A 27430-nucleotide genomic window follows, 5' to 3' on the forward strand; every position below is an offset into this window, starting at 1 on the left:
AAAAAGAAAAAGAGCTTCCCTCCCCATAAATTTTCCTTAAACTAAAGATGCCTGCTAGCCAAAAAGAAACTGAGTAAATTACTTCTTAATATAAAACCTAAAAAAGAAAATCATACTGATTTCAATTTTATAAAAAGTATGACTTTTCTATTATAAACATATAATGTACCTAAAGGAGCATCTTTTCTTTCAGGAAAAATCATTCTTCAAAGATAGAAGAATTAAATATTACATTGGAGGGGTTCAATAAAAACTTTTTTAATTACCCCGGGCGTGGTGGCGCACGCCTATAGTTCCAGGTTTGGGAAAACAGAGGTCAACTGGCCCATCCTCATCAGGGCCAATCTTGTCCCTGAATTTAAGGAAAAGGAAGGGCCAGAGCCACAGATTCCTTTAACTTTACACACTTTTTCCTTTAAAAAAAAAAAAAAAAAGTGAGTTATAGGGTTTATATTGTATAACTGTATTCAACTGTGAACCTAAAAATTTACAGGCAATTTTGAAAAAGATGTATCTTTGCTCTGGAAATTGTTATTGAATATGTCAATGCCTTTGTAATGAAATGCTTCTTCTAATTATGTAGTTATTAAATAATTTTTTTAAAAAGGAGGAAAAAATGTTGAGACTTAAATACTATACAGGAACAAGAAGGAAGCCTGAAGGAAGAAATAAGGACAGGCAGGAGAGTGACTACCTGTCCTATCCATACTTTGCCACACAAGGCTTAAGTTCCAAAGAAAGACAAGAAGGAGAGAAAAGGAACAGAGCTGAGAAAACAAATCTCAAAGGTCTTGATAGGAAAAGCTTAAAGAGATAGGGTGCCTGCTTCTATTACATTGATAGTGAGGGACAAGATTCAAAATGATTTGTGGGCTCCGCCCTTTGAGTGACTATGGACAGAATCTGAGGGCTCTGAGTAAAGTGCAGGACTGGTGGCACACAGTAAACCCAACCAACTTTCAGGAAGTGGAGGCAGGAAGATCAAGAGTTCAAGACACACACACACACCCCCCCCACACACACACTACATCTTGAGTTCAAGGCGAGCCTGGAATATATGAGATCACTGTCTCAAAAACAAAACACCAAAATGTAGAAACAAACAAAAGAATAAAAAAGAAAACAGACTAAGATTAGTAGTGAAGGTAAGGATAGAGAAATAGTTTTAGATTCTGATCTAGCCAGGATGGAAGAATGTGGGGCAGTCATGAGAAACATCAAGGCTTCAGGTAGCTAGCACCTTTCAGATTGGCACCATGGCATTTCCCAAGAGATGGGACCACTAAAAAGGTTTAATGAGTCATCCAGGCCCAAATGTCTCAAGCAGAAAGGCAGCTTTGACTGCTTTCTTCCCATTCCACTTGCTGCACCTCTCTAGTGGAGGCAGGGGTGTGGAAGATGAGGCAGGAAGGAAGGAGCACCATCTCCTAGCTCCTGAGGGGCCTGAGAGGAGCTTCAACAGACAATCTCGGCAGTATCAGGCTGGCAAATGCAGTGGTCCTTGCGTTGGGTGACTTCCTGACTACTCATTATTCTCTAGCAAGCACAGGATACCATGACTGAGATGACACTTCACATCCAGGAAGCAGAAAAACAAAGACAGGTCAAATCTCAAAAGAATCCCATTGTGAGATCTGTTGCCATAAGTCTGAGTGACAGGTGTGTGTGTGGCATTGCTGCCTGGGGCTCAGAACCTCCACTGCCCTCTCCTGGGCTTGGCTCAGCTGGCCTGAGGAGATAATAGTGGAGAACACATTTGTCACTTTCTAAGCCAGCTGCTCTCTCTCTGGTTTAAGGTAATGTTCCACGTACAGTGTACTCCAGCCAACCTGATCTACTTAGAACTGAGCCCTCCACTGTAGCCACCTGGGCCAAAAGAGGCCAACAGCCCATGTCTACAGGTTCCCCTGCCTTCTCAGACCCCAGCAGCCCCCAGCAGCTCAGCTGTGTCTGAGATCTCCAACCCTGGACTTCTAGGCCGCAGCCCCTGCTCTACCCTCCATTCCCAGCAACAGCCAGAGTCAGGCTGCATCTTCCTCCACGTGGACTGGGATCCTAAATATTACATTTTTGAAATGCTCTTCAATGTTCTAATTGCTAATGTCCCACTAGCAATTTCAGGTTATAAGCCCAAACATTTTGTGTATATGTTTAAAAAAGTGTATGTATTTTCACTAGTTTTAGAGAATCACATTAGAATTAGCTGTCAAGCTTTTCAAAATATAACTCCCCCCAAATTCCAACAGAGAAATACTGAGCCAAGAAGGGGATGATGGCATATATCTTTACCTTTAATCCCAGCACTTGGAAGGCAGAGGCAAGCAGATAGATCTCTGTGAAATCAAGGCCAGCCAGTTTGGTCTATACAGCGAGTTCCAGGCCACTTGGGGCTATAGGGTGATCCTGTCTCAAAAACCAAAACCAAAACTAGGAAGAAAAAAAGAAAAAGGAAAAAACAAAGTGTCTAGAGACATTTTTTAAAAATATTTTATTACTTTAATGTGTATGAGTGTATTGCCTGCATGTAGGTAAGTGCACCCATGTCGTGCAATGCCCACAGAGGACAGAAGAGGTCATTGGATCCCCTGGAACTGGAGTTATAGACAGTTGTTAGCTGCCATGTGGGTGCTGGGATTTGAACCCAGGTCTTCTGCAAGAACCACCAGTGTTCTTATTCGCTGAGCCATCTCTCCAGCCCCGAGACATTTTTTATTCATTTTTATATATATTTTATTATTTTATTTTATGTGCATGCAATGCTTGTGAAGTGCTTTCCTACAGTATTGCCACAGGGACTAGGAATATAACAAAACACATGTAATCCCAGGACTTGGGAGGTGAAGGAAGATCAGAAGTTCATGATCATCCTCAGCTATAGAATTTTTAACAGCCTTGATTACATAGGACACAACAAAATTATTACACTGATTTGAAACAAGCTCACAATCTTTGTCACAACTGCAGAAATTAAAGAGCATAGGCAGCTAGGTGAACTGGAGCTCACCTGTAATGATAGCACTAGGGAGGTGAAGACAAGAGGATCAGGAGTTCAGCATCAACCTGAGCTATATGGTAAACTTGAGGCCAGCCAGGGCTAAACAAAGGCCCTATCACAAAATTAAACTAGTAACTACATCCAAATCTTCAACCATTCACTGTGGTGGTGTACACCTTCAAATCATTTATTCTTTGCTATGTAAACACCACCGACTTAATGAAAACTCTGCACTCGACTCTCCTTGCTCCCAACCTAATTTACTCTTTAAAACCTAGCTTAAATGTGGCATCTTTTATAAGCCTACCTACCTTCCTCTGTGAACATCATTCTTCTGAACTTCACAGCACATCATGAATTCTTCGTACATATCTATCTTGACCCCCACTCCTTACATAAGGCACTGTGAAACACTAAACTATATAGACCTTCCTTTAGGACTGCAGAGGATTTATTATACCAGGTGCTGAAAAGTACTACCAGAAGATAGCCCACAGCTGTCAGTCATTTTCAGAACTGCCTCTGCTAAAGACTGCCTCATCCAAGGTTACACTTCCTTTCTGAGACAGTATAAATGCTTGGCCCCAGTTCAGAATAACACTAAAGGGTAGACAATTCCAGCTTCTTATTCTCCACAGGATTGGTTGACACCTTCATCTGGACATCAGTGCTGGAAATATAGCTTAGTAGCAGAGTAGATGCCTAGCAAGCACAAAGTCTTAGGGTCAATTCTCTATCATAAAAAGTAAATACTGGGGGCTGGAGAGATGGCTCAGGGATTAAGAGCACTAACTGCTCTTGCAGAGGACCTGGGTTCGATTCCCAGCACCCACACGGTGGCTATGAACCATCCTTAACTCCAGTTCCACAGGAATCTGACACCCTCTTCTGACCTCCGTGGCAATGCACAGCATGGATGCACTCACACATACGCAAGCAATGGAAGGACAGAAAGAAGGAAGGAAGGAAGGAAGGAAGGAAGGAAGGAAGGAAGGAAGGAAGGAAGGAGGGAGGGAGGGAGGGAGGGAGGGGAGAACAGTGCAGGTTTGGGGGTGTGGCTCAATGGTAGAATGCTTGCCTAGCATTTATAAGGCCTAGGTTCTATTCCTATCACCATAAATAATCAGACAATCACAATACAATTTCTCCCTTAACTTACTCTGGAGTCTTTCTCCTTTCTCCTAAGGTGATGATACCAAGAAAATTTCCTAATAAAACTTTTCAGGGCTATGTCTACTTCAGAGGCTGCTACCAAAGGAACTCAACTTCATCCCATTCACAATGAACTTGCCAAGGGTAAAGGATAGTATCTTTGCTATTTTTTTGTTTTTGGAGATAGGGCACAAATAGTCCAGGCTGCCCTCAAATTTGCTGTGTAGCTCAAGCTGATGTTGAACCCCTGATCCTCCTGCTTCTACTTCCTAAGTGCTGAGATTCCAGGTATTTGCTACTGAGGCCTACTATTTTGGTTTGTTTGCTTATTTATAAATTATTTGGGACTGGAGAGGTAGCTCAGCATTTAAGAGCACTGGCTGTTCTACAGAGGACCCAGGTTCAGTTCCCAGCACTCACATGGCAGCTAACAACCATCTGTAACTCCAATTCCAGGAGACCTGATACCCTCTCCTGATCACCACAGGCGACACAACTGTACTTACATCCAAAAAATACACCCCCACACATAAAATAATAATTTATAACATGTATGCTTTATACTTACACATAAGTGCAACCTTATGTGCAATGCCCAGAAGCCAGAAGAGAATGTTGGGAGTTACAGATGGGTGTTAGTCACCATGTGGGTGTTAGGAACTGAACCCCAGCCCTCTGGAAGAGCACTCAGTTCCTTAGCCACTGAGCTATTTGAGTTTTTGGAGAAAGGCTCTCATACAGCTCAGGCTGGTCTCAAACTACATAGCGTGTGTTTGTTTGAATGAGAAATGTCCCCCCATAGGTTCAAGTACTTGAACACTTGGTCCTCAATTGGTGGCACTGTTTGGAGAAATTTAGGAGATGCGGCCAGGCTAGAGGAATTATGTCACTGGGGGCAGCAGGCTTTGAGTTCATAGCCTGGACCTGCTTCCAGTTCACGCTCTGCTTCATGTTTGCAGTTGGAGATGTGATCTCTCAGCTTCCTGTTCCTGCTGCCTGCTGCCATGCCTGCCCCACCATCAGGGACTCTCCCTGTGGAATCTTAAGCCCAAATAAACTCTTCCTTCTGTAAGTTACTTTTGGTCATAGTGTTTCATCACAACAAGAGAAATGTAACTAAATACCAAGAATGACCTTTAATTCCTTATCCTGCCTCTATCTCCCAAGTAGGAACACAGGTTCACACTGAACACAGGTTCAAATCACCAGAAAGATGATCTCTTATGAAGAACAATTTATAAGACATCTCCATAGCCTAAAATGACATTTTCTACAGAAGTTTTTATGTTTATCTTTATGAATGAGCTTGTACTCATTTTTTTATGTCTAAGACATCTTTAGAAAGAAATGACCTTTAATTTCACTATTTTCTTCTGCCTTTTGTGCTCCAATAATCTAGCTTAATGTTTTCACTTTCCCACACAAGAAAAAGACAGCTAACAGACATCAGCATTCGGAAAGTCACTGGGAAGAACTATATTTCCCCACTGTCTCAACTAATCTTCAGTAAGCTGATATCCTGGTTTATTATATATCTAACTTTGTAAGCTTTGTAAACTCTGCATACAATGAAAAAGTTTAAGTTGTATACCCCCAAAAGCAAGGGACATCTGAAACACGGTTTAAAAAAAAACAAAAAAAACCCAAGCAACTGCCAAGTTTAATGCTATCAGAATGCCGATGCAAGCCCTCTAAGACAGTTCTGCTTTGCTGCTAACTCTACAAAGTTACACAAATGGGAAGTAATTCTTCCTTTCCACTTCACTGAGTTCTTTTGTATCAAAGTCAGCAAAGAGAAAAAACAAATATTTATTAGATGAATGGACTAGGAGAGTTATTTTACAAAGCATTTCTTCAAACAGTCTCTCATCAGGAAAGGCAGTTAAAAATGAATGAAAAATGACTTTATTGTGGTTTGTGACAAGGTCTCCCTCTGTAACACAAATGGTCATCCTTCTGCCTCAGCTTCCAAGTTCTGGGGTTACACAACTGATCACACTGGAAAGGAGAGCTGGGCAAAACTCCAGTAAGAAATTAGCTTAGTCTTTATCACATAAGACTACATTCCAGCAAAATGATGTTTCACAGTACCCTTCCCTATAATCAAGTCATTTCCTCCTTCAGAACTCTGGAGGCAAAAGCAGGCAGATCTCTGTGAGATCAAAGTCATCCCGGTCTACATAGTGAGCTCCAAGCCAGCTGAGGCTACAGGGAAACCCTGTCTCAAAAAGTCCAAAAAATAAATAAAATTATGTCTCATTTTCTGTCTAAAAATTGAGGCTGCAAGATGGCTTAGCAGGTAAAAGTACTTTTTGGCATAGGTGTCTGATAATCTGAGTTCAATTCCCTGAACCACAGTGCAAGGACAACTCTAGAAAGTTTTCTTGGGGCTGGAGACATGGCTCAGCGGTTAAGAGCACTGACTGCTCTTGCAGAGGACCTGGGTTTGATTACCAGCACCTACATGGTGGCTTCTAACCTTCCTTAACTCCAGTTCCAGAGGAATCCGACGCCCTCTACTGGCCTCCATGGCATGCACAATACGGGTGCACTCATATACATGCACATAACATACAGGCAATGCACTCATACACATAAAATAAAAATAGAGCCGGGCGTGGTGGCACACGCCTTTCATCCCAACACTGGGGAGGCAGAGGCAGGCGGATCTCTGTGAGTTCCAGGCCAGCCTGGTCTACATAGTAAGTTCCAGGACAGCTGGGGCTACAGGGAGACCCTGTCTCAAAAAAACCAAAAAAAAAAAAAAAAGAAACTTAGTGAGACCATATCTCAAAATAAAAATTTAAAAGAAAGTGTGATATACCTCATTGGTAGAGCATTTGCCTAGCATGTTGTAAGGCCCTGGGTTTACTCCCCAGTACCACCAAAAAAAGGCTAGAATTCAAGCATCAATCAATGGTCCCAAACTGTATGACAACTGCAGAGCTCTTCATTGCAACCCACCTACAGGACAAAAAATTCCATTAAGAATGCCCTTAATGAAGCAGTAAAAATAGTATTAGTTTTCAATGCTGAAGTACATCTCTTTTCAATACTTTGTAATTATTCTTTGAAATTCAGGAAGAAGTACTCAAAAGCACTTGTGCATACTGAAGAATGGGTTGATTCAAGGAAAACACTTCTGTGATTACTCTGGAGAGCTGAATTAGCTTAGCTCTTTTTAAAAATCCATGGAACATTTATTATCTCAAAATAAATGACAAACCATGGTTAAGATTTGATGAAAAAATATTGGGTTTGGTGGTGCACATTTTTAATCCCAGCCCTCAGGAGACAGAGGCAGGGGATCATTGTGAGATTAAGCCTGGTCTATGTATGTCCAAGTTGACTGGGACTAGGGAGACCCTGTGCTAAAAAAAAAAAAAATTGATGCAAAAATTACAATTTTGAAAACCTGTCTAGGAGTTTATCAGCTATCTTCCTCATCTTGCCCTACCCTTTAAAAAAAACAAAGACAGGGTCTCCCAGGGCTAGTCTCAAAGATGCTATGTAGCCCAGGACCTTAAATTTCTGATTAGTTTCAACTGTCAACTTGACTCACCAGGACAGAGGAATTATCCATATAAGATTTGCCTGTGGCCATGTCTGAGATACCTTCATTGATGACTGAAGCAAGAGAGCCGGGCCCAGCCCACTGGGGACAGTACCATCCCTAGGCAGGATGGCCTGGACTGTATAAGCTAGCTGAAGCAAGGCTCATGCCTTCAATCCCAGCAGTGGCACTCGGGAGGCAGAGGCAGGTGGATCTCTGGTGAGACCTAGGCCAGCCTGGTCTACATAGTGAGTTCCAGGCCAGTTGGGGCTACAGGGAGACCCTGTCTCAAAGAGACACACACAAAAAAAAGGTCAGCTGAGCTTAAGCTAGTGAGCAAATCACTAAGCAGCACTCCTACATGGTTTCTGCTTTAGTTCCTGCCCTGATGTCTTCAGGGATGGATTATGATCTAGAAGAGTAATATGAAATAAACCCTTTCCCTTTCCTCCCAAGTTGCTTTTGGTCATGGTGTTTACCACAATAATAGAAGAGTAAACTAGAACTTCAGAATCCCCAGTCTTCACTTCCCAAGTGCTAGGATTGCAGGCATGTGTCACCACATGAGGCTTATGCAGTGCTGGGGATAGAATTCAGGACTTTGTGCATACTAGGCAAGCACTCTGCTAACTGAGTCACATATTCTAACCCCGTTTGCCCGCATGGATGTAAATGCACCTATGTGCACAATGTCCTTGGAGGCCAGGAATTATGGACAGCTGTGAGCTGCTAGGTGGGTGCTGTGAACTGAACCTGGTCCTCTGCAAGAGCATTAAGTGCTCTTAACTACTCAATCCAGCCCCAGCTTCTTAATTCTTAAAAAGACTGATCAGGTGGACTGAAATAGCAACAATTGTATTTGTCAATATGCTTAAGTCAGAGAACCAGTAATTTCCAAATGACCAATGATGTTATAAAATCATGCATGAGTAATGACACAAAGTGCAAGATAGAAGAATGAATTTCATTTTACTTTAGAGACAAAGTCTCCCTGTAGCCCCAGGTGACCTGGAGCTCGGTATGTTTTGCCTGCACGTAAGTACACCTGTGTCATCCAATACCCAAGGAGGCCAGAAGAGGGTGTCATATCCCCTAGAACTAGAGTTACTAATGGTTGTTAAACGCCACTAAGTACTGAGAACCCAACTCTGGTCCTCTGTAAGAGCAGCCAGTACTCTTTTTTTTTAAATATATTTTATTTATTATTTTTATTTTTTATGTATATGAGTGTATTGCCTGCGTGTATGTGAGTGCACCTGTGTTGTGCAATGCCGCAGAAGTCAGAAGAGGGCTTCTGATTCCCCTGGAACTGGAGTTAAGGACAGTTCGTAGCCGCCATGTGGGTGCTGGGAATCAAACCTGAGTCCTCTGCAAGAGTCAGTGCTCTTAACTGCTGAGCCATCTCTCCAGCCCCAGACCAAAGAATTTTAATTTAACAGAGAACTAAATTCAATGACCAGGTTTCAAAATCTATACTGTAACAAACCTTTAAGGTTTGAGTGCTTTGTCAAAAGAGAATACAATTATCAGAAAGGCTATTAAAATATCCTCCATCTCCAAATACTTATCTGTATGAGGCTGGATATTTTTTATCCACTTCATGTAAAACACCCTGTCAACTGCTGGAACATAAAAGATGGCTGTATACTCGCAGTCTTCGATTAAGCCAGTTTTCTTACTGAATCTTAAAATTATTATTTTTTGTTTATTTTTTAGAAAAAGTCTCACATGTAACCCAGGCTTTCTTTGAAATCCTGGCAACCAGCAATCCTCCTGTCTCAGCCTTTCAAGTGCCAGGATTGTATACATGAGCCACCACACTAGGACTCAATTTTAGATACAAATAATATAAACAAAAACTGTTTGGTACATTTAAAAAAATTGTTTATAGGGGCTGGAGAGATGGCTCAGCGGTTAAGAGCGCTGACTACTCTTGCAGAGGACCAGGTTCAATTCCCAGCACCCACATGGCAGCTATGAAGCGTCCTTAGCTCCAGTTCCAGGGAACTCTGAAGCCCTCTTCTGACTTCTGCGGCATTGCACAACACAGGTGCACTCACATACACATAGGCAATACATTCATACACATAAAAATAAAAAAGTTTATATACCACTCTGTGAGAGAGAGAGAGAGAGAGAGAGAGAGAGAGAGAGAGAACATTTGGAAGCCACACACAGGATAACTCTGTCTCACTATGTAGCCCTGGTTCATCTGAAACTCTCTATATGTAGACTAGGCTGGCCTTGAACTCACAATAATACACTTGCCTCTGCCTCCCAAGTGTTGGGATTAAAGATGTATGCTACTATACCAGGTGAAAGTTGCTATCACAAGCTACTGCCCTAACCTCCTAATCTATCTGTTCACTTCCAGTTACATATCTTACAATCCATCCTACTAATCTTTACCTTCACCTTAAACTTACTTTTAGTTTCAGAGACTTCAGATTATAGATACATAACTGTGTCTGTAACATACATGAGGGAGGGGAGGGTGTCCTCATTTAGCCCAGGCTCAGCTCACATCCATAGCCAAGGATGACCTTGAACTTTCTGATTTTCCTGCCTCCACCTCCCAATTGCAGGGATTACAGGCATGTGTCACTAAACCTGGCTATTTCCTGGTTAGGGATTGAACCAGGGCTTTGTACATGCTAGGCCATCTCTACCAACTAAATTACATCTTCCCAGCCCCATAATGCTGTATTTTAAGAAATACAGCTTGGTTTGGTGGCACATGACTATAAGCAATTGGGAGATTGATGCAGGATTACAGTGAGTTCAAGGCCAATGTGATCTACCTATTGAGTTCAAGGTCAAGCTGGTATAAGGGGAGTCTCAATAAATAATTTCCCAACTAAGAATCTGTATTAAACTGAATTAAGTACTAACTCTTCGATATGACAAATAATCCTGAATACTCATCAATATTGTGTACAATCCCCCATCGTTGTATATTTCTATACTATTATCAGTGTAATGAAAAGGTCATATAATTATACTGCATCACATTTAACACATTACTTAGAGCATCACATTTAACCGATCGATTCAACTACAAGCTTTTACACACTTCCACAAAAGGTATTCCTTGATTTCTCCTATGACAGAAAAGGTAATCTACCACAGAAATGAGGCAAAAGAAAGTGACTCTAGGACCCAGCTTTACAGCTTCCCAATAGCAGTACTGACTAGTTTAGTTTTTTAAGAAGTCACAGTGGCAAATACCACCCAGAACTTAGGAAGAAAAGACAAGAATTAGGAGTATGAAGTCAGCCTTGAGCTTCAGAGTGAGGCCCAGTCTCAAAAAATTAAAGAGATCTTAAGCAAGGATGAAGTGGTACATATCTTTAATCCAGCACTTGCGAGGCTGAAGAAGGCAGATTTCTGTTAAGTCTGAGGCCAGCCTGGTCTACATACTGAGAAACTGTCTCAACAAAACAAAAGCAACAAAAAAATTCTTCATAATTTAAACAAAATGTAATTTATGAACTGATTTCACAAGCAATTTTGTAATTTTAGTAATGGTCTCAACTGGACAATTTCGACAAATTCTTGGTACTTATAACCTGGGGAGGACGTATTAATCATACCTAACAGGGGAGGAAAGCTGTTAATTCTACACACAAGAAAGTCTCAAATTAAAAATTATTTAAATTTAAAAAAAAAAAAGAGAGAGAAAAAGAAAAGAACCAAGCCAGGTGTGGTGGCCCAACCCTTTAACCCTCAGAAGAGCCCGGTATATCTCGGTGAGATCCAGGCCAGCCTGATCTATGTACTGAGTTCCAGGCTAGCTAGGGCTACAAGGAGGACCCCCACCCCCAATCTCAAAAAAGCAAAACAACAAAGAATCATCTGCCTCAAAGGGTAATGGAGCTGAAACTAAGAAATAGAGCTGTAGGGACATACCTTGTACAGAAGGCCTGAGAATGTCTTTCTCTTTGTGTTTTGTTTTGTTGCCTGCTTAGGACAGTTTCAAATACAATCCACCAAATTCTCAGGAAATGTTTAACACCTGGCCTCTACTACTGATTTAATTAGAAATGATTAAATCTCTAACTTACATATCCTCCTAACCTTTCAATAACCTCATAATTACAAATAGTCTCTTGCTAGGTTAATCAGTATTACTACGTCGTCCAGTATTACTACATCGTACTTCCTAGACTGTCAACACATAAAGCAATTATTACAATAACTATGGCTGATCCCCCCCAAAGTTATAAATCTTGTTTCCTAAAAGTTTTAGTTGTTCTTAATCTAGGAGCTAGTGTACACAAACAAAGGCATAAAATATTTCAGGAATACACAGATATCTGGCCTCTATTTCTGGAATTTTTCAGTCTAACTTTTCTATATTTGTTCCAGCCAATACAACTGAGGGCCTCCTATGAACCAACTAACATTAAAAACAAAGATAAAAATATTTAACATAGTCTGCCAGGCATGGTGGTGCACGCCTTTAGTCCCAGCACTTAGGAGGCAGAGGCAGGGGGATCCCTGTGAAAGGGCAGGCTGTTCTACACTGCAAGTTCCAGGCCAGCTGGGACTACAGGAAGACCCTGTTCCAAAAAACCGGAAAAAAACAGCTAAAATATAAGACGTCAAGATGTCTGCTATAAATAGAAGGACTGAGTAAGTGTTATGGAAGCTTGCAAGGGAGAGAATGCCAGAAAGGCTTCCTAGCAGCTGATATTCAAACTGAGAAGATGGTACAGAAAACACTGCTCACATTTTAACATTAAAACTACAGTTTTCTGTTCTTTCCTGAAACTATTTTTTAAATTTTACTCTGTTATAAAAACAAGAGCAAAGCACCAAGCTGACAAGTGTATTCAGTTCAAAATGGCAACGAGTCTCACCAAATCTTAATGAAGAGTCATTAACTTTGAACTATTTTATCAAAGTAGTTCCCAATACCACCAGGATGTCCTGCCTCTGATTTTATTTTTCATTTCAACTTTTTTATTTTTGGTCTTTTTGAGACGGGGGTCCCCCTGTAGCCCCAGCTGACCTGGACTCTATGTAGACCAGGATGGCCTCCATCTCACAGGAGATCTACCTGCCTCTTCCTCCCAAGTGCTGGAGGCACTGGCTTATTTCAACTATTTTTTAAATTGACATGGATCTGCTGTCACCCAGCTATTATTCAACTTCATCCTCCACAACAGGTGACACTACAGGTTTCTACCACCACACCCCCACACCTATCTTAGTTTTGCTTTCCTTTTTTTTTTTTTTGAGACAGGGTCTCACTGTGTAACCCTGGCTGGCCTGGAACTTGCTATGTAGACCAGGCTGGCTCCAAACTCATAGGGTTCTTCCTGCCTCTGCCTCCAGAATGCTGGGACTAAAGGCGTGGTGTCCTCGCTCTGCTGTTTTTGCTTTTTAAATTTTTATTTTATTTTCTATTTTATTTTAGTCTTTTTGAGACAGGTCTCCCTGTAGCCCCTTTATTTTATTTTAGTCTTTTTTGAGACAGGGTCTCCCTGTAGCCCCAGCTGTCCTTGAACTCACAGAGATCCACCTGCCTCTGCCTCCCAAGTGCTGGGATTAAAGATGTGCGCCACCATGCCCAGCTTAAATTTTTATTTTTACTTTATGTGTATGAATGTATTGCCTGCATGTATGTTAGTGCACTCATGTCGTGCAATACCGTGGAGATCAGAAGAGGGATTCCCCTAGAACTGGAGTTAAGGACGGTTTGAAGTCCCCATGTAGGTGCTGGGAATCGAACCCAGGTCCTCTGCAAGAGCAGTCAGTGCTCTCAACAGCTGGGCCATTTCTCCAGCCCTTTTTTTGCTTTTTAATGTCTAACTTCCTCCATGTAAATATTCAGTCACCCAATGAACTTGTGTTTCTTTCTAAAATTCTGAAACTGCCAGAGATCGAATACTGCACTTTTCTTTCTTTCTTCCACTTAGTTTCTCCGTCCAAAACAGATTTTCAACCTCCTGGACTTACCCTATTACAATGCTTCACTTGAATTCTGTACCTGAGAGCTGTACCTGAGTTCCAAAGCACTACAGAGTGCCAACTGCCTAGCTTTCCATGCTTTGTCATTTGTCTAGAGGAGTACCCGCCGTTTCCACCAACTGGACTCTTTGCGCCCAGCAGCTTACACAGGTCAAAAATTCAAATTCAGGAGCTGGAGAGCTAATTGCTCTCTCTCCATGAGAAGAAACTCTGGTTGTAGGAGCTGGAGAGCTAATTGCTCTCTCTCCATGAGAAACTCTGGTTGTTTCCAGCAACCACATGGCGGCTAACAAGGGTCCTTAACACCAGTTCCAAGCGATTGAACACGTCCTTCTGGCCCCTACCAGACATCGTACACATTGTGTATATATGCAGGCAAAACACTCATACACATAAAAAAAATGTTTTTAATGTTAATTCAAATTCAAAACGACTAAATTCATTTACAGTACATGATGTCAGTAACATCCTTTAATCAATTTTACGTTTAGTTCTCAGAAGTCTACACAGTACCACTAAAGAAGTCTACTATCCTACTATAAACTTGGAAGTAAATAAACTGGAAATGCTTTGAAAAGTATGTCAAATGTCTGTGTATACCTCCTACCACCAAAGGATAGCCAAAAACGGGAGACTGAAACATACATCCAAGGTGGGATAGTATAAAAATTCCAGACCTGGGTCAAAACATCTGGCATTCGCCAATTCTCTTACTACATTTCCCACGTACAAAAACCTGCACGTGACGTACGGTAGGAGGAGTAACTTAATTTCTTAAGTCCTTATGGCAACAGTAATTCAGAAACCCAATCACACTCCTCCCCAGCTGTGCTCGGAAGAGTTGCTAGAGCACCAAAAAATAAAAATAAAAAAACCTTTTATTCCATTGACCAGACCCTAATAGACAAGGTCTGGAGAAGCGAACGCACTTCCGACTCGCCCCAACCTAACCCTCTGGCTGACCCAACATCCCCGCTCCGAGACTCCAAGACAAATAAACCCAACCCACAGAGAGCTGCGGGGGAGACCTTAATCCCGTAAGAGCCAGCCCACCGCGAGCTACTCCGCTCCGCCCCGGGAATGAATGAGCCATACCGAGCTGCGGGCTAGTTGGGCCTGGGCTGCCGCCCAAGACCCCGAGCCCACCCCCACGCTTGCGGATCTTCTCCCCGGGCCTCCAGAGCCGGGCCCCGCCCCTCACTCGCGCCCGACGATGCGGGCCGGGCGTGAGGCTCGGAGGCGGGGGAGGGCCCGAAGCACGCCGTGCAGCCGCCCGTCCGGAGCCGAGCAGCAGCCCGCGGGCCCCGGCGCCGCGCCACACTTACAGGAAGGCGAGCGTCCGGAGTCAGGGCCAGGCCCGTCCTCACCCGACGCCCAGACAGCAGCGCGCGGCCGCCAGGAAACCGTCGCCGCCGCCACTACCGACCGCCGCTCCGGCACACCGCGCTCAGGGCCCGACTGCGTCACACGACGCCCGCCGTCCCTGTTCGGCCCCGGGCGCCCCGCCCTCGCCGTCCCAGCATTGGCAGACCCGGCCGCCACTCCGGGCCCGCCCCGTTACTCATTGGGCGACGAGTCTTTTGAACCCCGAACGTGAGGGCGGTCTCCGGGCTCAGGAGCGGAGGGGAAGAGGAGGGGCGGAACAAAAGGGAGGGCCGATGGGAGGGACGTGGATTCCCACCCCTTGTGCTGCGACGGTTGGCTGGCCGGGAGGCGTGACGTCACACAGGGCTCCTCGAAGTGGGCTGGTGAGTGGCTAGTTGAGTGTGTGCGCCTGGCCGGATGTGGCAGAACCGGAGTGACGTCTGGCCGAGACTCCGCCCCCTTCTTTCCAGCGCGGAGACTCAGGCTGCGGAAGCTCCGGCCAATCAGAGGGGAGGCCCAGGATGGCACGGTAACTTTTCTACCCTTCTCTCGCTGCGGTCCGCGGGCGGTGATGGGAAGGCTCCCTGACCATCGAACTCGCACTTCCTGTCCAGGCCTCTTCCGGAACTCAAGGTCCCTCCTGGCAGCCCCATCTGTCTGCAAAGCTTGCCTGCAGCCAGTACGAGGTCCCAAATACCCCACTGCTTTCCAGACCTAAGCACACCGTAAGATTGAGCCGAGGCACGCGCGGCCGGCTGCTAGGGTGGACCTTCGGCTTCAGCTGCACTTTGAGAACCTCTACTTATTCTTAAAGGCTTAATGCAAATGTTCAGCCTTCTCCGGAAACCGTTTCCCAACTAACCTCTCTCAGCGACTTGGGGTGATGCTGGGCCAGTCATCTGCCAGGGTCTTGCTTCTTTGTATCGTGTTAATTGTTTTCTTGTGTTCTGTGCCGTTTCCCTCCCCTGGTCTTGGAGATCAGAGCTGCATTCTCATCCTTTGGGCATCTCTTTCCTCCCCAGACCTAGCTCAGAGCAGAGGAGTGGGCATGTTCTAGAAACCAAACCTCTCTAATGATTGAGGGTCTCACAACCGAATAACAGGAGCTGTGCTCAAAAAGTAAAGGGGGTGCACACTACCTCTCCACCACCACTTCCTGGGACGTCAGTGTCCATCTGTAATAAGATTTACTCAGAATTTAGATAAATCTCCCCTCCACAGGTTTTCAGGGGTAGCAAGGAATTAAATTGTCACTCTTTGTTAAAAGGTAAGTGATGAGCTGCAAGTGGTGGCCCAAGGCTTTGATTTCAGCTCTCCAGAGGCAGAGGCAGGTGGAGCTCTGTGAATTTGAGGCCAGCCTGGTCTACATAGGGAGTTGCAAGCCAGCCAGAGCTACACAGTGAGACCCTGTCAAAAAAAAAAGGTGATATGGCAACTGGGCATGTAGTTCAGTTGGTAGAGTGCTTGCCTAGCATGCGTGAAGCCCTTGGGTTCAATCCCAACCACCACATAAACAGGTGTACACACCCCCAGTATTTGGAAAGCCATAAAGCAGGAGGATCCGACATTCAGGGTCTGGCTGGCAAGATAGCTCAGCAGATAAAGACCTTTGCTGCCAACAATGATGACCTGAGTGGGATCCTTGGAACCTACAATGGTGGGAAGAGAGAAACAGACTCCCACAAGTTATTCACCTGACCTCCACACAAGCACCGTGGAACAGCAACCACATCCATTCACACACATAATAAATATGCAGCTGGAGAGATGGCTCAGTCGTTAAGAACACTGGTTGTTCTTGCAGAAGACCCGGGTTCAAATCCTAACACGCACATGGCAGCTAACAACTGTCCCTAACTCCAGTTTCAGGGGATCTGACAGCCTCTTTTGTTCTCCGTTGGCATTGCACGACACAGGTGCACTTACCTACGTGCAGGCAAGACACGCATACACATAAAAATAAATAAAATATTTTTAAAACAATAAATGAAATTTTTTAAAATTAAGTGACGTGAAGATGAAATAAGATAGTAAATCATGATACATTGTAGATGTTCAGTGTATACAGGAAAGAAAAGTTAATGTATGGATGACCGAGAGGAAAATGAGTTCGAACGCTGGTCTGCAGCCACTTCCCCCCAACTCCCCTGTCCAAACACCTCTTATTTTCCCATCACCCTCTTTGTCCTTGCTGTACATCAGAAGGTGGCCAAGAACTCTGCTGGATAGCTTTAGTGTCAACTTGACACACCTGGTTTGAGGGAGCCTGAATTGGGGAATTACCTCCATAGGACTGGCCTTATGGCCATGTCTGAGGGGCATCTTCTTGATTGTTGAGTGATATGGGAGGGTCCAGCACACTGTGGGTGGTGCCACCCCTGGGCAGGTGGGCCTGTGTTGCATAAGAAAGCAGCTGAGCAGGGGCCAGGAGAGCAAGCTAGTAGGCAGTGTTCCTCCATGGCCTGTGCTCCAGCTCCTGCCTCCAGGTTCCTGCCCTGAGTTCCTACCTTGGGCTCCCAGATGAACTATGACCTGGGATATGTAAGCTAAATAAACCCTTTCCTCTCCAAGTTGGTAGTATTTTGTCACAGCAATGGAGAAACAAACCAAGACAGAAATTGGTACCAGAGAGTGGGATATTGTTGTGAAAGACCTGACCTTGGTATTTTTGGGAGGACTGTGGAAGTGTGCTCAGAGTTTGTTGCTGTGGAGCTTGGAACAGTTATGCTGAAAGAGTTGTAGACAATGGAGGCCTAGCTTATGAAGCTTTAAAGGGAAGCGGAGACTATCAGGGCTGTTCCTGTGAGATTTTGAATTGAGAATCTGTGGGTGCTGGTCGGCTGGGACTGAAGAATCAGCTATGGTTAAGAAGAGACCAGAACCTGAAGTAAAACCTTCGCTTTACTGGGACAATTGATGCTGGTTAGCTGAGGCTGAAAAAACAGCTATAACAAGAGACCAGAATCAAATTGTTGAAATCTGTGAAGTATTTCCTCAGGGTCCACACACAGAAGCTGTGGTTGAGAGGGAACCTGAGCCTCCATCTCTAGCTGAAAGCAGGACTTGGTGATGTGTAAGAGTTCTGGTATTGAAAGTGTGAAGGGGTCACAGAGAGCAGCTGAGGCTTGGCACTCTGAGAGGCCAGGAAAGGCCATAGGTGACAGTGCAGCTTCAGTTGCAGTGAAGACCCAGGATTGAAAGGGTCATAGAGAGAATCTGAGGCTTTGCACCCCAAGAGGCAAGAAGAGGCCATTGGTGAAGGTGTAGCCTCAGTGTCAGTGGAGACCCCAGCTTTTTGGAGATGCCAGGACCATGGGATGACCACCAAAGGCAGTGGCAGGTGTGGAATGGAGTTGGCCTGGGTGTTTGAGATGAGTTGTGTGTGTTGTGGACAGCAGAGTCAGAGGTGGAGCTGCCAGAACCCTTTGGAGCCCAGAAGATCTTGCGTGAATCCCAGATGTCCAGCCTTGAGCAACTTTGCTGGACTTTGGTTTTGCTAAGGTGTGTCCAATTCTTCCCTTTGAAAGAACACAGTATTTGTTTTGGATTTTACAGGAGCACCCAGATAAAAGACTTTTCAAAGAGACTGTGGACTTTTAAGTGTTTGGATTTTTTAAGGACTTGTGGGGCTTTTAAGGGTGTACTGTCTTATGTTCTGATATTAATGTTAACATCATATCTTGGGAATAAGAATTGGAAAGGTTGTGGTTTAATAATGATGTGTTTGTGTGTCAAGTTGACAAGGGGTCAATTGTACTGGATAGCTTTAGTGTCAACTTGACACACCTGGGTTGAGGAGCCTCAATTGGGGAATTGCCTTCATAGGACTGGCCTGTGACCACATCTGTGGGGCATCTTCTTGATGAGTGATATGGGCGGGCCCAGCCCACTGTGGGTGGTGCCACCTCTGGGCAGGTGGGCATGTGTTGCATAAGAAAGCAGGCTGGAGAGATGGCTCAGTGGTTAAGAACACTGGTTATTCTTGCAGAAGACCCAGGCTGAAATCACAGCACCCACATGGCAGCTAACAACTGTCTGTAACTCCAGTTCCAGGGGATCCAACACCCTCTTCTCTCTTCCGCAGGCATTGCACAACATGGGTGCACTTACACACATGGCAGGCAATACACCCATACCATACACATAAAATAAAATAAAAATTAAATTAAATTAAATTAAAAAAAAAAAAAGCAGGCTGAGCAGGGGCCAGGGAGCAAGCCAGTAAGCAGTGTTCCTCCATGGACTGTGCTCCAGCTCCTACATCCAGGTTCTTGCCCTGAGTTCCCACCTTAGGCTCCCTGATGAACTCTGACCTGGGAGATGTAAGATAATATAAACCCTGTCCTCCACAAGTTGGTATTGTTCAGAGTATTTTGTCACAGCAATGGAGAAACAACCTAGGACAAACTCTAACCCCAGCCCTCTGAAAGCAAAGCAGAATATCAAGTTCAAATCAGCCTGGGCTGCATGAGATTCTGCCTTAAAAACAAAACCAACAAGAAAGTGTCATTGGTTCTCACTGGATACTTACAATGGCTTCCTCGCTGCCATCCCAAACCTTTGATATTTTTTGGGCAAGAGGAGGGGTCCTTCAGTCCTCAAACACAACTTCATTTAAGCCTACCCTGGACATTTATTGTAGTGTCCTTAAGGCCCAGCACACCAGTAGATATACTTTAGATTTCTGATACATAGATGAGTGAATTATTTTCCTTAGCAGGGGAATAATAGAATTGTTGGACTTTGAAATCAGATAATCTGGAGTTTAAATCTAGGTGCAACTATGATTGTGTATTTAGGAAATTCCTAACCCTCTGAACTTCAGCGTCTTCTGTAAAATAGGAATAAAATAACTCTGATACCTTACACAGCTATTAGAATTAAATGAGAATCTCTCTCTCTCTCTCTCTCTCTCTATATTAGAGAGAGAGAGAGAGAGAGAGAGAGAGAAAAAATGAGAATATATATAGAGAGAGAGCATTTGGTATGGTATGTTGTATACAGTACAAACCCTCAATAAGTGATAGATATCAATAAGTGATAGATATATTTTTATTCCTTAAAAATTGGACTCTCAGGGCTGGAGAGATGGCTCAGCAGTTAAGAACACTGGTGGTGCCTGGTGTGGTGGCACATGCCTTTAATCCCAGCACTCCGGAGACAGAGGCAGACAGATCTCTGTGAGTTCAAGGCCAGCCTGGTCTACATAGTGAGTTCCAGGACAGCTGGGGCTGCAAGGAGACCCTGTCTCAAAAAGACCAAAAAAACCCAAAACACTGGTGGCTCTTGCAGAATACCGGGGTTCTAATCCCAGCACCCACATGGCAGCTAACACCTGTCTGTAACTCCCGTCCCAGGGGATCTGACAGCCTCTTCTGACCTCCGAGGGCATGGCACGATACAGGTGCACTTACTTACATGCAAGCAATACATGCATATACATAAAATAAAAATAATAAAATATTTTTTTAAAAATTGGACTTGCTGGGCGTGGCAGCACACGCCTTTAATCCCAGCACTTGGGAGGCAGAGGCAAGCGGATCTCGGTGAGTTCCAGGCCAGCTGGGGCTACAGGGAGACCCTGTCTCAAAAAGACCAAAAAAAAAAAAAAACTGGACTCCCACTCTACAGGGCTGGAGAGATGGCTCAGTGGTTAAGAGCACTGCTCTTGCAGAGGACCTGGGTTCCATTTCCAGGACCCATATGGCAGCTACAAACCATTCTTAACTCCAGTTCCAGGGGAATCAGAAACCGTCTTCTGACCTTCGAGGCATTGCACGACATGGGTACACTCATGTACATGCAGGCAATACACAAATATACATAAAATAATAAACTAGCTGGGCGTGGTGGCGCATGCCTTTAATCCCAGCACTTGGGAGGCAGAGGCAGGTGGATCTCTGTGAGTTCAAGGCCAGCCTGGTCTACATAGTGAGTTCCAGGACAGCTGGGGCTACAGGGAGACCCTGTCTCAAAAAGACCACAAAAAAAAAAGAAAAATAATAAACTATATTTTAAAAAAGCTTTAAAAAATTGGACTCCCACTCTAAATATATTAAGAATACAGATTCTGACACAGAGGAAGTTCAGAAATGCCTCGTAAGTGAATCAGCAGGTGGGTATATTCAGTTCAGAGTACTAGTAGGTGTGCAGAAGCCAGGATCCTTAAATAGTACATACTTGTAGGAAGCCTGGAGGAGGATACATTGGAAGAGAAATGCTTCAGGGAATAATTTCTTGGGATCTTGGTATTTCTAAGGTTCATTATTATTACTCTGGTTAGGCATATGTAGTCTATAGCTCATCATTTTCAAGATCTCCTGATTGGGAAGTGCATTTTTTTAGAGCCAGGACTGCCTCCTCCCCTGACCTAATTGTCATAATACCTATTAGAGCTATCTGTCATCTTCCTTCTTTAGACAAGGAATTGAGGCAGGGTTACAGTGGCTTGCTGAACCTTGTCCTGGACATTAGGAGCCTAGAGATACCTACATCCCTGCTTTGGCCAGCTCTGTCCTAGGACCTCCTGACCTCTCACACAGAAGACTTAAGAGATCTTTCTGTGCTATGAAGGATTAGTGTCACAGAGGAAACAGACATGTAAGAACAGTGGAATCATGAAAGGAGGATGGTTTGAACTGATGACTCCAGAGTTCCAGATTTCTTTTTTTTTTCTTTTCTTTTCTTGAGACAGGGTCTCCCTGTAGCCCCAGCTGGCCTAGAACTCACTATATAGACCAGGCTGACCTTGAACTCACAGAGATCCCTGTCTGCTTCCAGAGTGCTGGGATTAAAGGTGTGCACTACCATGCCTGGCTTGGCTCCAGGTTTCTCTATGGTGAAATGGAAAGAGCCACAGCTGGAGTCAAACAGCTCAGTTCAAATTTCAGCTCTGATAGTTTTCAGAACCTGCACAAACTATTTAACTTCTGTGTCCCAGTTCCCTTATGTATGAAATGGGCACCTTGTATTTCATAAGATGATTATGAAGGTCAAATAAGGTAATAGAATTCTGAGGTCATGTTTGGCCCATAATAAATACTCCTAAGTGTTGTCTTCCTCTTCTATAACCTGATAAGGAAAGGTAAGGTTTGTAAATAACACCTAATTGGATTTATAGAAATCTGTGTGAATTGATGTTTAACTAGAGCATTTAGCCCATTGCAGTTAATGAATGTATTGGCATACTCAGAATTTTATCTAAGATAATCTATATTTTTCTATTTTTCCAATCTATTCCATTTCTATTTCTCTTATTTTAGTTTTATAATAGCAGCTTCCGTGTAGAGACCCAGTTCTTAGCTGTTTTTTTTTTTTAATGAGATATACTTTACACAAAATTTAACTCATTATTTTTTATTTTTTTTATTTTTTGGTCTTTTTCAGACAGGGTCTCCCTGTAGCCCCAGCTGTCCTGGAACTCACTATGTAGACCTTGAACTCACAGAGATCCACCTGCCTCTGCCTCCTGAGTGCTGGGATTAAAGGCATGTGCCACCAGCCACCATACCCACCCCCCTACCCTCCCCACCCCGAGCTGACGACGGAACCAGGGCCTTTCACTTGCTAGGCAAGAGCTCTACCACTGAGCTAAATCTCAACCCCTTTTTATTTTATTTTTTATTTTTTTAAATATTTTTGGGACACAGGTGGCTGGGAGTGGGGTCGGGGGGAGCAAGAAGCAAGCCAGCTTAGTATAGCCAGGATTGCAATCTGCAACTTCATCCTAAAAGTGATATGGAAGCCAAAGATAGTTCTTCAGAAAAATGAAGATTCAATTATTGTTTGTCAGGTTTCTAGAATTAGATAATTAGATGGGTAAACCTAAGTGTGTAGTTTAAAACCATCCAGGGATATCTTGATCATCTAGGAAGAACAAAGAATAACTCTTCCCCAACTCAGGAAGACCATGGTTTCCCGAAGCTTCCAGTTAGACAGGGGCAGAGCTGAACCTGGATGTCTAATATTACAGATGTCGCTGCCTCTTTACCTTCCCTAACCACAGCTACAGTCACTTCATCCCCTACTCCCTAACAGTTGCACAGTTGCTCTTCAAAGATATTTTGTTTCTGTGGGGGTTTTTTGGTACGGTTTCATTATGTAACCCTGACAATACATGTATACACATAAAATATTTTTTAAAAAAAGGAAGATTGCTGGGAGTTTGAGGCCAGCCTGGGTTACATAATAGTTTTAGGCCAGTCTGGGTCACAGAAACAGATGCTGCTTCAAATAAAGAAAAAACAAAAACAAAACTTTTTGGAAAGGGGTGAGGGGGTAAACAGGTAACAAATTCTTTGCTACATTGTGACTAGAGTTCTAATAAAAGTTTGATATGGGCTAGTGCACGCCTTTAATCCCAGCACTCTGGAGGCAGAGGCAGGTGGATCTCTGTGAATTCAAGGCCACCCTAGTCTACATAGTGAGTTCCAGGTCAGCTGCTGGGGCTACAGAGAGACCCTGTCTCAAAAAGACAAAAGACATAAATAAATAAATAAATTAATTAATTAATTAATTTAAAAAATGTGTTTAAATTTAAAAAAGAAAAGGCTATGGGGAGTTACTAAATAATCAATTAGCAGTGAATGAAGGGCTTTGGTTTTTTAATAACTTTTTAAATGTTTATTTTTACTTTATGTATATAAGTGTTTTGCCTACATGTTTGTAAGTGTATATGAGTGTTTTGCACATGTGTGCAGTGCCCACAAAGATCATTAACTTCCCTGGAACTGGAGTTAAGGATGGGTGCTAGCCACCATGTGGGTGCTGGGAACTGAACCTTTGAAAGAGCAGTAAGTGCTCTTAACTACTGCAATAACTCTGTAGCCTCTCAGATCTGTGTTTTAAGAAAAGCCAGTGTGATGGTGGGAGTGATCATGCATGCCTGCAATCCCACTATCAGGAGGCAAGAGGATTGCTTCAAGTTTGAGGCCAACCTGGAATACCTAGTGAATCACAGCCAGCCTGGGGTACATGGTGAAACCCTGTCTGAGAAGAAAAGAAACAAGCCAGGTGTGGTGGCTCATGCCTTTAATCCCAGCACTTGGGAGGCAGAGGCAGATCTCTGTGAGTTCCAGGCCAGCCTGGTCTCAATAGCAAGTTCCAGGCCAGTTGAGGCTACAGGGAGAACCTGTCTCAAAAAGACCTCTGTTAAGGTTCAGATAGCCCTGCCCCCTCACCAACAGGATCCCAAGGACTTCTCATGCTCCTGAGAAAAGGGAACCTAGCTGATAAGCACCTTGGTCTTTGAAGTCAGGAGAAGCAGACTTTTCTTCACTGCTTGGCCAACACAGCAGGCTTCCCCTTTGATCTCTAAAGAGGACAGGTTTTAACAGTCCCGCTCTCCCACTCCCCACTCCCAACTTTAAAAAAAATACATCTTCCCGTCTTCTGCAGGGGGCAGAAGCCTCCCTTTTAAAAGACCCCAGCTCAAGACCCGGGCAGACATTTTCCCTGCCTGGAAGGGAATCTGTCCCATGTGTTCCTTTGCTAATAAACCCTATTTTGACGGAGTTTTATCTGTGTCCTAGTGCCTCCATTCGCTCATTCTCCACCAACTTTTTACCTATCACCCCCCCAAAAAAAACCAGGTCAATGTGGCTATAATATTGAAGGTAGTGGTTGAGGGGTTGAGGGTAATGGGGAGACAGGAGGCCAGTGAAGATTTCCGATAGGAAGTTCTATTCTTGATACATCTATATTTTCTCCCCCTTATTTGTCCTCCATGTGCACACTGCCCCCATGCTATTGGGTTCTGGAATATCTTTGTGAACACTGAGTGTGCTTGAAGAGGGTGTGGTATGTAAATGTGCACAGGGAGATTGGAGCAGTGGCTAGTGCTAAAACTGGAAACTGGTGATGCCATTTAAGGCACATGCCTGGTGTGGGTATTTCCAGATACCAGAAAGCCTACAGAAGAGCAAGAGATACCAGAAGGCAGTAGAGGCAGCAGCTATTTGGACAGTGGACAAATGCCAATTCAAGATACTGAGTGCCTACTGATTGAGCCTTAATGGTTCACTCAACTTCTTTAAAAGTTTTTAAGTGTGTGTGTGTATGTGTATGCATGTATGTGAGCTCATGACTAGGTCATGCATATGGAGGTCAGAGGACAAGTTATGGGAGTCAGTTCTCTCCTTTGACCACATGAACTGCAGGGATCATCCTTAGGTCATTAGGCTTGATGGCAAGTGTTTTACCTGCTGAGCCATCTTACTGACCCCTTGTTTTTTGTTGTTTTTGAAACACAGTCAAGGCTGGCCTTGAAATTGCTGTATAACTGAGGATGATCTTAAACTCTACCTCTCTAATACTAGGATTAGAGGCCTATGCCATCATGCCTACTTGCTCAACGTCATTATCTGTATGGTGGATTTCATCAAATTTACCTTACCAGATTATTAACAGAATCAAATGAAAGAGTACTGATTTCATATATATATATAATGTGTGTATAATATTCATAGAATTATATATTCTACAAAAAATATATATGTATAGCTTAGGTGTATCTCTGTGACTTTGAGGCCAGCCTGGCCTACATAGTAAGTTCCAGGCCAGCCAGGGCTACCTAGTGTGACCTTATCTTAAAAAGGGGGGTGGGGGGACAGGGGCTAGAGAGATGGCTCAGTGGTTAAGAACACTGGTTGTTCTTGCAGAAGACCTGGGTTCAAATCCCAGCACCCACATGGCAGCTAACAACTGTCCATAACTCCAGTCCCCAGGGGATCTGACAGCCTCTTCTGACCTCCACAGGCACTGCACGACATGGGTGCACTTACATGCAGGCAATACACACATACACATAAAAATAATAAAATTAAAAGGAGGAGGGGACAGACTGGAGAGATAGCTCAGCAGTTAAGGACACTGGCTGTTCCTGCAGTGGACCTGAGTTCTATTCTCAACACCTATATGGTGGCTAACAACCATCCCATAACTCCAGTTCCAGAGGATCTGACATCCTCTTCTGACCTCCTTGGACATTGCACAACACAGGTACATTTACATACAAGCAGGCAATATACTCATACACATAAAATAATCCAAAATATTAAAGAAAAATATAAAGTTTCTGGACACAGTAAGATCTCACTCTTCTGATTTTCATCATAGAAATCAAATGAACAGAAGTACAGAGGGTCACTGACAGCTCAGGTCAGAGAAGGCTTAGGATGAGTTCAAACTGTAGCTTGCAAATCTAGTTGTAACACCATCACATCCTGGGTACTTTCCATATGTCTGCCACAGCTTTACTACCTCTAATTATCACAACAACCGTATGATGTGCACATCCCTTAAACCATGTTTCAGATGAAGAAACAGACTCAGAACGGTGTCAAATCCCCAGAGAATCATAGAAAACCTCAAGCCACGCATTGGTAGTAGTTTAGAGGCAGAGGCGCCCAGCCTCAGTGACTGGTTCTAAAGACAAGAATAGTCAAGGAATCAAGATAGGAAACAAGAGTCAGGAGTTGGCACCATTGGGTTTGGACTAGACAGAGGACACAAAGCCCCAATACAAGAATATGAATCTAACTGCTAAAATTGAATAGAAAAAAATTTTTTTGGCCTTTTTGAAGCAGGGTCTCCCTGTAAGCCCCAGCTGTCCTGGAACTCACTATATAGACCAGGCTGGCCTTGAACTCACAGAGATCCGCCTGCCTCTGCCTCCCAAGTGCTTGGACTACAGGTATGAGCCACCACGCCCGGCAAAAATTGTTCTTTTTTTAGATTTTATTTTAATTTTTTATGTGTATGGGTGTTTTGTCTGCATGTATGTTAGGTGTACCATGTGCATGAAATGCCTGCAGAGGCATGGGATCCCCGAAACTGGAATTAAAGATAGGTGATAACCTGTTTGCCGCCATGTGGGTGGTGAGAATGGAATCCCTGATCCTTTGGAAGAGCAGTTAAGTGCTCTTAACCACTGAGTTAGTGAGTTATCTCTCCAGCCCCGGAAATATTTTTTGTTTGTTTTTTTGTCTTTTTGAGACAGGGCCTCCCTGTAGCCCCAGCTGTCCTGGAACTCACTACTAGACCAGGCTGACCTTGAACTCAAAGTGATCCACCTGCCTCTGCCTTCTGAGTGCAGGGATTAAAAGTGTGCACCACCATAGTCGACTCAGAAGTGGTTCTTTTAGTAAAGTTTTTACTAATCTATTTGCTCTGGAAACCTAAAGAACAAGTTAGGGGAGAATTCAGTCAAGAAAAGTAACTTTGAGACCATCAAGATGGCTCATCAAGTAAAAGCACTTGCCATGGAAGCCTGATGACCTGAGTTTGATACTTGAAACCCACTGAAGTTGTTCTCTGACCCTCTACATGCACACCATGGAATTCATGTTTCTCTCTCTCTCTCTCTCTCTCTCTCTCTCTCTCTCTCTCTC

At 43.8% G+C, this 27430-nt stretch overlaps 2 protein-coding genes across 7 annotated transcripts in view; one reads left to right on the forward strand and one right to left on the reverse strand.

Annotated features, from left to right (window-relative positions):
• The window catches only part of Nup98 (nucleoporin 98), a 108762-nt gene extending 93606 nt beyond the window's left edge, over positions 1–15156 (reverse strand). For all 4 annotated transcript variants that reach the window (XM_008854096.3, XM_029556603.1, XM_017803453.2 and 1 more), the window contains exon 1: positions 15002–15156. The gene's annotated coding sequence lies outside the window, so the exon portion shown is untranslated. The remainder of the gene's footprint in view (positions 1–15001) is intronic.
• A 264-nt stretch (positions 15157–15420) lies between these two features.
• Pgap2 (post-GPI attachment to proteins 2) overlaps positions 15421–27430 on the forward strand; it is a 29973-nt gene continuing 17963 nt past the window's right edge. Inside the window, exon 1 of one of the 3 annotated variants that reach the window (XM_029556610.1) lies at positions 15421–15570. In XM_029556610.1, the coding sequence (XP_029412470.1) occupies positions 15459–15570 (112 nt within the window). In that variant the 5' untranslated portion in view covers positions 15421–15458. The remainder of the gene's footprint in view (positions 15571–27430) is intronic. The other 2 variants (XM_029556605.1, XM_008854102.3) reach the window with 2 other exon arrangements.

This window comes from Nannospalax galili, unplaced genomic scaffold, assembly GCF_000622305.1.
Source record: "Nannospalax galili isolate Female #2095 unplaced genomic scaffold, S.galili_v1.0 scaffold1387, whole genome shotgun sequence".
NCBI classification, from domain to species: domain Eukaryota; kingdom Metazoa; phylum Chordata; class Mammalia; order Rodentia; family Spalacidae; genus Nannospalax; species Nannospalax galili.